The 10573-nt window shown below is 39.0% G+C and overlaps 2 protein-coding genes across 2 annotated transcripts; both read left to right on the forward strand.

The window, feature by feature from the left end:
* The first annotated feature begins 818 nt into the window (after nucleotides 1–818).
* grxcr1b (glutaredoxin and cysteine rich domain containing 1 b) lies at nucleotides 819–2242 on the forward strand. Its single transcript, XM_059353551.1, has 2 exons — nucleotides 819–1238; nucleotides 1966–2242. The coding sequence occupies exons 1-2, from the start codon at nucleotides 819–821 to the stop codon at nucleotides 2008–2010; spliced, it is 465 nt and encodes a 154-aa protein (XP_059209534.1). The 3' UTR covers nucleotides 2011–2242.
* Nucleotides 2243–4111: 1869 nt separating this feature from the next.
* On the forward strand, nucleotides 4112–9202 carry tmem151bb (transmembrane protein 151Bb). The gene is made up of 2 exons (XM_059353493.1): nucleotides 4112–4662; nucleotides 5917–9202. The coding sequence occupies exons 1-2, from the start codon at nucleotides 4585–4587 to the stop codon at nucleotides 7324–7326; spliced, it is 1488 nt and encodes a 495-aa protein (XP_059209476.1). The 5' UTR covers nucleotides 4112–4584; the 3' UTR covers nucleotides 7327–9202.
* The last annotated feature ends 1371 nt before the right edge of the window (nucleotides 9203–10573 follow it).

The raw sequence follows: 10573 nt of genomic DNA on the forward strand, positions 1-10573 counted from the left end.
TATCCATTCTCAAAATAAATAAAATGTCTAATTCAGCACCAAATATGTTACAAATTTTATCAACCTTAGAATTCCTGCAAGAATATATGGGACATAGTTGAGCATGGAAATGGACTTTGGAATAGCCATACATTAATTTTCTGAATTATACACCTTATTGTGTTTATTTAATTTATTAATTGATTGTTTAAGTCATTTTTATTTAAGATCCATGACCACAACTTGACACACAGTTGATTTGCATCTCAAATTAATCTTCAGATCCCCAGCTTTTATGTGACATACACCACTTCTGTGACATTCATTGTTGACTGACCTGCTATCTCCCCCTAAAATCCCCCGCCCACAACCCCCAACTCTCAGTGAAATGGGGCCGACTGATAAGGGGTTACAACACAGCATCAATACCATTTATAACACCAACAAAAAAATAATAATTTGTATAGCCATAATCCTATAATTAAACCTTTGCAGCAAGTTGAAAGACAGACAGGGGTAATGGGGGGTTATCTGTAGTGCTTTCAGAGACTAGTCACAGGTCTGTTGTCTGTGCTGTTTGGTTTGAACTAACCTTAATCAATTATTGAACAACAAGGTAATATCAATTTACTGTTTGCCTGTTTTAGCTGTTACCATGGCAGGAGCTCATGCATTATTAACAGTTTGGGTGTCTCGTTTTTGTACTCGGGGTATTTTCAGCCCATTTTGACACATCAATGGGGATTTTATTGTTTGATAATTGCATCCCAGTGTGGCTTAGGCTGAAAGAGCACGTCTGGCTTTTCTGAATGAAACATGTAAGACAGTCTTGTATTTCAATGGAGGGGCCAAAGGGGAAACAGGAGAAAGAAAAGGCTGGGAAAACAGTTCGGTTTAGAGTAGCATCTGCCAACAGCGGCCGGGTCCTGACGGAGGTGTTCAAGGATGAAACGGCCTGGTGCGGCTCAGTGTCGGACTCAGTGGACTCTGACTGCACCAGCAGCCCGGAGGCAGAGCAGGGCAGCCCGCCGCCCAGCAGCGAGGCGAACAGCCACCTGAACGGTCTGGTGGTGGAGACTCCAGTGGACGAGAACGGCTGTGAACATGACGACCTGCTTTTGTACGCCAGTGCCAAGAGAGAGATGCTCTTTAGCAACAAACGGATCAATATCTGCAGCAAGAATGGGACCATACGAGGAGTGAGGAACAAAGTGAGCGCAGGCCAAGAGCTTTTCAACAACCTCTCCAACATGTACTCTGTAAGTAGCTGTGGAAGTGCTGGAACAAAATGTTGTTGCACTGTCTTTTTTTTTTTTTTTTTTAAATTCAGCCTCTGTGATCAGATCAAGCAAGAAAAGCAATTTACAGTTGTATTTTCATGCATGTAGCTATCAGAAACTCCATAAAAGGTATTAACCAGTGGTGGAAAAAGTATTTCAATCCCTTACTTAAGTAAAAGTACTAATACAACACTGTGAAATTACTCCACTAAAAGTAAAACTCCTGCATTGAACAGTTACTTAAATAGATATATACAAAAGTACCAGCATCAAAATGTACTCATTATGCATCATGACACCACTCAGATTGTTATATATATTCCAAATATATTGTTGGATTTTTATGATTGTTGCATGTAGCATTTTAATTATCTCAAGGTAGGCCTCATTTTACTAATTATATATTGTTATGAGGTTTGATAAAAAAAGAAAGAAGTCTAATCTCTCTAAGTTTATCATGTTTTTTTTATGTACATTGACTTGAAAAGTAACTAAAGCTGTCAGCTAAATGTAGTGGAGTAAAATATACAAAATGTAGTGGAGTAGAAGTATAAAGTTACATAAAATGGAAATACTCAAGTAAAGAACAAGTGCCTCACAATTATCCTTAAGTACAGTATTGAGTAAATGCACATAGTTACATTCCACCACTGGTATTATCCCTGGTGCTTCTCTTGTCATAACCTTAATTATCTTTCTCTTTTAGGGTTCCCTTCGTCATCAGAAAAGGAGACCCTGGGAGAAGCAGTAAACAGCCTGGAAGTAGTAGTTTAACACAGTGTGGTCAACAGGAAGAAAAAGCACTCTGGCTGAGCTGTCAAGACTTAAAGGAGTTAAAATAACACCCCTTACTTTCTTCTGTAATGACGTCTATTACTTTTAAAGGACTACAGCTTTGCAGCCCAGGCTGTTCAAGTTCTTTGATTTAAATAAATCTCCTGGATGAGGATGTAAAAAAAGATGTAATAAATAACTTACTGTAATGTAGTTACACTCAGCGGCCACTTTATTATCTAGCAAGGTGTACCTAATAAAGTGGCGGTGTGCTATTCTGCTGCTGTAGCTCACCTGCTTCAAGGTTGGACATGTTGTGCTTTCAGAGATGGTTTTCTGCATACCTTAGTTGTACCGAGTGGTTATTTGAGTTACTGTTGCCTTTCTATCATCTCCAACCAGTCTGACCATTCTCTGACCTCTGGATACTCACTGAATATTTTTGGACCATTTTCTGAAAAAGCCTAGAGATGGTTGTTAGATCAGCAGTTTGTGAAATACTCAGACAAGCCTGTCTGCCACCAACAACCATGCCACTTTCAAAGTCACTTAAATCACCTTTCTTCCTCATTCTGATGCTCGCTTTGAACTTCAGCAGCTCGTCTTCATCACGTCTACATGCCTTAATGCATTGAGTTGCTGCCATGTGATTGGCAGATTAGATGTTTGCATAAACAACAGTTGCACAAGTGTACCTAATAAAGTGGCCGGTGGATGTAACTACTTACGGTATACCATTATTTTAATTAATCATCTAAAACCTCTCAAATGAATTATATTTGAATGTATCAAACAGATAAATATGTTTAACAGGTTTTATTCATACTGCAAACCATGCCCATGCATGTACATTATATCACTAAAGCAACCTGTAACTTTATCAACTAATCAAGTATGGCAAGAGACTTTGAATGAGTTTCTGAAGAGATTTTTGTATTTTTTTGTAAGATGTTCTATGTATAATTGTAACCCAGAATTTCATATGATTTTGATATTTGATGAAGTTGAATTATGTGATCATGCATGTTTTATAAGTGTATATTTTTTAAAGTTATGTCCAGATTGGGTGTCCATAATTATGTCCAGATTGGATTATTACTTGTAATCCATAATTTCCCACATAAACCATAATTCCAGATATACACTTTTACTGTATAACCCTCCCTTTGTTTTACAAGGTGGATATTTAGTTCATTCTTGTTGCTATGTTGCAGCAGATCTTGTTTGGTAAACTAGTTTCTGGAAACAGTTTCTGCCTTGTTCATTCACACTATTAAATACTTGCAAAAGTTTACATACTGTGGAGAACTGCTTGTATAATTGATTGTTTTCCTAATTAAGTTGAACAACTGTAAATAAGTAATGGAAATAATGTAGTTTTAATTTCTCTCTTTGTTGGCTCCATCAAATACTGCAGCTAATGTACACCACTTTTTGTAAAACACTTATAAGGTGGTCTTCATGGACAGGATCTCAAGGCGCCGGAGGGAGCTCGGAGTAGAGCCGATGCTCCTTCGCGTCAAAAGGAGCCAGTTCAGGTGGTTTGGACATCTGGTAAGAATCCTCCCGGGCACCTCCCGTTAGAGGTGTTCTGGGCACATCCAACCGGTAGGAGGCCCCGGGGAAGACCTAGACCACGGTGGAGGGATTATATCTCTCGCCTGGCCTGGGAACACCTTGGGGTCCCCCAGGAGGAGCTGGACGTTGTGGTTGGGGAGAGGGACGTCGGGAATGCCCTGCTTAGCCTGCTGCCCCCGCGACCCGGCCCCGGATAAGCGGACGAGAATGGATGGATGGAAGGATGGAAATATAAGGTGGAGAATTTTTCTTAAAATAAAAAATAAAAAAGTATTATATTGGCCACGATATTGGTTATCGATACATTTTTCCACCTCTTAAATCAGTATTGGCATGGGTCTCAAAAATCCCTTATCGGTCGTGCTCTTATAATTACAACTGCATGCTTTAGGAGTGAGTTTTAAGGGTGGACTTTCCCTTTAAGTGACAGATTTATGCAACAACATCTCACCGTACACCTGCCTCAGTCAGCACCGCGGACAGCGACACCAGCAGCTCCCCGTAGACCAACGCTAATGGCACCTTCACCTCCTGCACACACACACACACACACACACACACACACTGAGCAGCTCTGAGGGGCAGGGCATGTTCATTTTGTAATGACTACCAGCTAATACAGCATTATCAACGATCATGTTACTGCGGCACTGACAGCAGAGGGCAGGATGCGGGTTTTCCTATAGACCACCCCTCGTTATTTTCTGTTTTTTTTTTTTTTTAGTTTCTCAGCCAACGAAAAGATCTGGGTTTTTTTCAAATTATGTTTCACCGATCAACATGCCTCCTTCCGTCGCCTCGTCTCGTCTTCTCTCAGGGTGGAGTAGTGGCTCTAAATGAGAACAGATGTGATGCACGTCTGGCGAGTATCTCGTTTTAGTTGAGGGTCTCTGCAGAGCAAAGGTAGTGAAATCTCTTCCTCTCCCCATACTCCACGCCCTGTCATTATTATTGTCAATAGCTGCTCAGCACCATGTCCCCTCCAGCATCGGCTGCGACTGCCAGTGAAAGCAGTACCACCACCGTTTTCGAGGAGGACACCAGAGAGGAGGTATTATTTTTAGCATCTCTTATATGAGCAAATGTTTTCTTCTTCTTCTTCTTCTTCTTCTTCTTCTTCTTCTTCTTCTTCTTCTTCTCATGTTCTGTGTATGTGTGTGGGATCTTGGTGCAGGGCTTTAATGCATCCATGTGCACAGTGAGTGTGAGTGTAACACACTGCAGGTGAATTATTTCATAAATTATATCATTGGTTGCTGTTTGATATGGGGGGATTTCTACAATCCTGCAGCCTGCATTGATCATTTCAATTTCAATGGTTGCACACGTGATAGGTAAACCCAGAGTCCTTACCTGTCTTTCATCTGCTGTGGTGAGCCACATCTCTTCAGCATCAAAGATGTCCACAGAAATGAAATAACTTTCTTGGTATTCACTGTTTTTGGAAGGGAATATCTTTCTTTATGATTATTTTTCCCCACATAAGGGTTTCAGGCATTATGATACAATAATCATTATAAAATAAAATAAAAATAGTAGCCACCACAACAAGATAATACAAAAATACAATAGTAAGACAGAAAATATAGCAGTTATACTATAATTATACTGTATTTCTACAATTAGGGTGTTGTTTATTCAGTCTTTGCTTGAATCTGTTTTAAAAGAATCCTTACTGTGCTAAAAATGTTGCAGTAATCAATATGAATGATGCACTACAACAAGGACTAAGACAGGTTTAGTTCAACTTTTCAGTTACAGTATGGATCCATCCACTTGTTTCTTTTAATATTTTGCATGTTTATGTATTTGTATTATATGAACTAGTTCTACTGTGCTTACCTGTATTTAAATATTAATATTTGGTGATTTACTACTTTATTTTATAGCTGAAAGCCTTATTTTTACATGTGAGTAAATATTCATTTTTGATCATTTTTTAAATTTATTTTATATTATTATTATTATTATATTTTAAATGTTGTAATTCATTTATTATTATTGTATTTTTATATTAATAATTTATTTAATTTTAATTAAATTTTATTTAATTTCTTTCTTCCATTTATTTTTGGATTTGTTTTTCAATGTGATTACATTACAGAAAATTCAGAAAATCCCCAGTTAAGACACTTTTTTGTTGTTTTCTTTGAAAGTCAATATTGATTGAAATGATCATGACTTTGATTTTTGCCCTGGTACAGAATTGTGTTGGAATAATACTTTATCTTGCCAGTGCAGTTCAGTGCCATTTTAAGTTTTTATTACTTCCTCTCTCTCTCTTGTTTGTGCTCTCACTCAACAGCAAAGACCCCTGAAGCAATCTCTGAGCAAGTCACTGTGCCGGGAGAGTTTTTGGAAATGCCTGCTCCTGTCTGTTCTCATGTACGGCTGCATGGGAGCCATGGTTTGGTGTCATGTCACCAAGGTGACCCGCCTCACCTTTGACAGTGCCTTCAAAGGGAAGTCCATGATGTACCATGACAGTCCCTGCTCTGACGGCTACATCTACATCCCCCTGGCTCTCCTGGGCATGCTCTATTTGGTCTATCTCGTGGAGTGCTGGCACTGTCACGTGAAGAACGAGCTGCAGCACAAAGTGGACGTGGAGGGCATCTGTGAACGAATCCAGAGGATGCAGCAAGCTAAACCCTGCATCTGGTGGAAAGCCATCAGCTACCACTACGTCCGCCGAACACGACAAGTCACGCGCTACCGCAACGGAGACGCTTACACGAGCACACAGGTTTACCACGAGCGTGTCAACACCCATGTGGCAGAGGCTGAATTTGACTACGGTCACTGTGGTGTCAAAGATGTCTCCAAACAGCTGCTGGGCTTGGAGAAGTCCGCTCTCACCAAGATGCGGTTCACCAAGTGCTTTAGTTTCGCCAACGTAGAGTCTGAGAATTCCTACCTGACGCAGCGTGCACGCTTTTTCACTGACAATGAGGGCCTCGATGACTACATGGAAGCCAGGGAGGGCATGCACCTGAAAAACATTGACCTGAAGGAGTATGTGATGGTGATGTCGGATCCGGAGCACCACCCCTGGTATCTGTCCCACTACGTCTTCTGGTTCGCCTCCTTCCTCACTTTCTCCTGGCCTCTCAGAGTCTTCACAGAGTATCACACTGCATACGTCCACTACCGCGTTGAGAAGCTCTTTGGGCACGATTACCTCCCCGTGACCCCGTGTGATGATCGGCCATATTGGCGCCGCATCCCTCGTGTCAACACCATTGACAGCACAGAACTGGAATGGCACATTCGGTCCAACCAGCAACTGGTTCCCAGCTACTCAGAGGCTGGCCTGATGGACCTGGCCCAGTGCCCGACCAGCTTCAATGGAATACGTCAGAATTGTGAGCGCTGCCACAGAGCCATCAGCTGCTCCTCTGTGTTCTCCAGGAGCGCCCTCAGCATCTGTACTGGTGCCAGCTCCCGCATCCCCTTCAGCGGCAGCCGCTTCTCCCTGGCGCGGCGCTACGGCTCCCAACGCAGCTGCTTTTGGAGGAGCGGCAGCTTGGATGACCAGGAGAGTCCCAGCGAAAACACCCGCTGCCTATCAGAGCGCCTCGCCACGGATGACGAGGAACCCCCAGACTATGAGGACGCACTTTGCTACCCAGTGCTCATCGTCCACTGTAGCGAGAATTGCCACAACCACAGGTCCTTTCACAGAAATGGATCCTGTGTGGAGACTTCCTTATGACTATGCACTCACCGACTAGACACAGTGGCGTTTCTGTAGCATACAAACACTTAGGACATTACAAACCGGGTGTGGAAACAAGTCTTAATGTGAGAAACCCAGATTGACGTCATACTGTCTGAATCCTGAATGTGTGAAACACCACAGCAATAACAGTGATTGGTGTGTGGAGAACAAAGCGATGGTGTGAACCCACTGGGATACATGGAAGAATTATATCTGCCAGACGCAGACAAAGACTGTTACAGTGTTCGTCATCGCCATAGCTTTCAAGGTCTCATATGTGCAGTTACCTCAGAAGACCTTTTTCAGAAGCCACGGACAAGATGGGCAGGTTTAAACATCTCATTCATTCTGTGAAATCTCAGAAACACAAACACATCAGAGCAATAACTGTGAAGACAAACACCATCTCAAGTGAAAGGAGGAACATCAATGAAATGCATGTATGTGACAAAGAGACAGCGGTCAACATGGAAACCTCCGATCCGGAAGAGACAAAGGATCTCTCGGATACTCTCACTTACTGTAAAACCAATGTATGGTGTTTGTAATTTTACATTACTTACGTGAAGTGTTGTAATTTTACTTTTTCCGAGTAACTACTGTTTTTTAATCAACACGCCTCTTGTATTTCTACTTCAGTTAGTGACTTTCTGCATTCCCCAGAATGCCTTTGGACAACTGCAGAAACAGGTATAATATAAACTTTATATTACTTTACATAGTATTATGTTTATGTGTTGATGGACAGTGACATAAAGATAGTATAATCAGAATGACAGCTGTTCTAACTAACCCTTCCTCCTGTAGGGCTGCAACTAACTATTATTTCTGCTCTATAAAATGTTGATAAGTGTTTCCCAAAGCCCAGGATGACATCTTCTTTTTGTTCTGTCAATAAATATATTCAGTTTGCTCTCTTAGAGGAGAAAAGAAACCAGAATATATTTAAGACGCTGGAATCAGAGATTTTGGTTTAACGATAATTGTAGCTTCTTCTAAAGCGGATGTCTCCTGATTTGACTGCTGACTGTTGGTGCAATATGGCAGCTCCAGAGGGAAACTTACCTTTCTTATGGATGATGTTGATGTTTACAGTTGATGTTTTTGCAACATTTTGTCCTCTAAACCTCCACTCTAGATGTTGGAATTATCTAAATGGGATGACACATTGTCACAGCTTGGATATCTGTAAGGAAACAAGAGTCAGAAAAGCGTTTAACCCTCTATTACATGGCGTAAACAATAACTTTATCCCAATTTCTTCTAAAAGGCAGATAGAAAAGGGGTTCTTCTACTTTTGTAACACAAAAAATGCACAAACATGATCAGGAAATCCTGTTTGCATTTCCTTTTTCAATGGATGAGGGCTCGTAAAGTTGTAAAATTTTTCCATATTTAAGCAAGAAAAAAAAACTGTTTAGATGTGGGATCACAACATTTACAGCATTTTATATTATTTTAATTTTTATATATAGATTTTTTTATTTTTCAGATATAATGCCCAAATTATATATTGATCTTGCTGGATCAACAGGTGGAATTGGGTCATTGGTGCAATATAAATTTGATTAAAAGACATGATGAACCCTGAATGAAAGGATTGATACTAAATAAATATTATTAAATTAGAATAAATAGGAAAAATTTTATTTAATGGGATTGCGCATTGTTGGCATACGGCAACAATTTAGAAACTATGAATAAATAAATAAATAAATAAATAAGATATATATTTTGATATTTCCATTATTTAAACAATCCTAGGTTATAAAAATTAATTTAAACATTTGATCATGTAGTTGTAATTCATGCAATAGAGGGTTAACATTGTTACAGTGTTTTACAGTGAATTTTTGTTTTAACATTTGACACCTGAAAGGTGGAAAATGGTTGGTACTCACCGTAACAAACTAAAACACTTTTATTGAACTTACTGCCACGAAAAAAAGCTTCCGGCAACTGTGGTAAAAACAAACACATATACATTTCATTACATTAATGTTGTGGTCAGAAAAGACAAGGAACGTTCTACATTGAGTCTACAATACATATGAACAGATGGACATCACATGACCATCATTATCCGTCAAACTACAAACCCATGTGTGAATTTAACTGCAAAAAGATCATAAATCCATGCTCAAATGTGCATGATTTCCTTCTGCTAAGACAATTTGTTAATAACCATAAAACATACATGAATGTAAACCACCAGCATATATTATACTGTACAATATTTCCATTTTGTGTCTATAGTAAAAGAATATTAATTCATTTTCTATCTGTAAAATGGTGATTTCACAGTCTAGTGTATATTGACACACATGTTTGCTAAAGAGACTTTGGATGTTGATTTCTCTAAGGGATGCCTGACTCTCGAGGCAGATATGCAAGGATGTAAATGCACTTATGTTTACATATAAACATCATTCAGACTTTATAATGCTGACTTTTATAAACATCTAACAGGAACATATTTTATGCATCCTAGCAAATAACATTGTGTTCTGACATTGTTTTCAATAATGTGGTGACACCAGTATTATGCACTTGAAGTGACACTAGACATTATGAATTGTAGTGAAGCTGAATGTTGATGTAAATTTCCTTAAAATAATAAAGTATTCAAGCTGATATACTGACAAATGCATAAGACAAAAAAACAATACAAGACCACTTAAAACTTCTTGTAAAATGTTAAAATTGTTCTTGTTGTCATTATAGGCAAATGGGCTGTATAAATAACTTGATTACCTTTTAAAATATGTATTCAAATTTTATCTTATGCTGGAAAAATAAAAGTTGCAATAAATGTTCGAGGCAAACCCTTGTATATTTAAAAAAAAATGTTACTGGCTTGGATTCTCAGACATTTTTTGTTGTATATTTTGTTTGTTTTTAGCTCTTTCCACAGCACACATTTTGACCTGTCACAGTAAGAAAAACCCTACATGTGCAAATAACAAAATTAACGAGACATTTTTAATGTGCTTTTCATACTATGACAAGTATTTACTCTTTCTGTTATAATTGGAGTTTACATATACAGTATATATACATTACACTTTATATTCCTGTTGATTTTACTTTCTGGTGAGTTGTATTCTTACTTTTAAATCCTTTGTAAAAACATGGGAAAAATTGGGAAAAACATTAAAAATATTATTCAAAAATGACACTGGGGCAGACATTTTTATACTGTACGACAATAAATAAAAAGAAAGGTTGACAGAGAAACAAC

This window comes from Centropristis striata, chromosome 16, assembly GCF_030273125.1.
Source record: "Centropristis striata isolate RG_2023a ecotype Rhode Island chromosome 16, C.striata_1.0, whole genome shotgun sequence".
In the NCBI taxonomy this organism is placed as follows: Eukaryota; Metazoa; Chordata; class Actinopteri; order Perciformes; family Serranidae; genus Centropristis; species Centropristis striata.

What these genes read in the sequence shown, in the direction of transcription:
- grxcr1b (XM_059353551.1), top strand. Translation starts at nt 819, where the DNA reads ATGGAGGGGCCAAAGGGGAAACAGGAGAAAGAAAAGGCTGGGAAAACA. An exon ending in ACCTCTCCAACATGTACTCT is followed by an intron (nt 1,239 to 1,965) that starts GTAAGTAGCTGT and finishes TTTCTCTTTTAG; the next exon opens with GGTTCCCTTCGTCATCAGAA.
- tmem151bb (XM_059353493.1), top strand. Translation starts at nt 4,585, where the DNA reads ATGTCCCCTCCAGCATCGGCTGCGACTGCCAGTGAAAGCAGTACCACC. An exon ending in AGGAGGACACCAGAGAGGAG is followed by an intron (nt 4,663 to 5,916) that starts GTATTATTTTTA and finishes CTCACTCAACAG; the next exon opens with CAAAGACCCCTGAAGCAATC.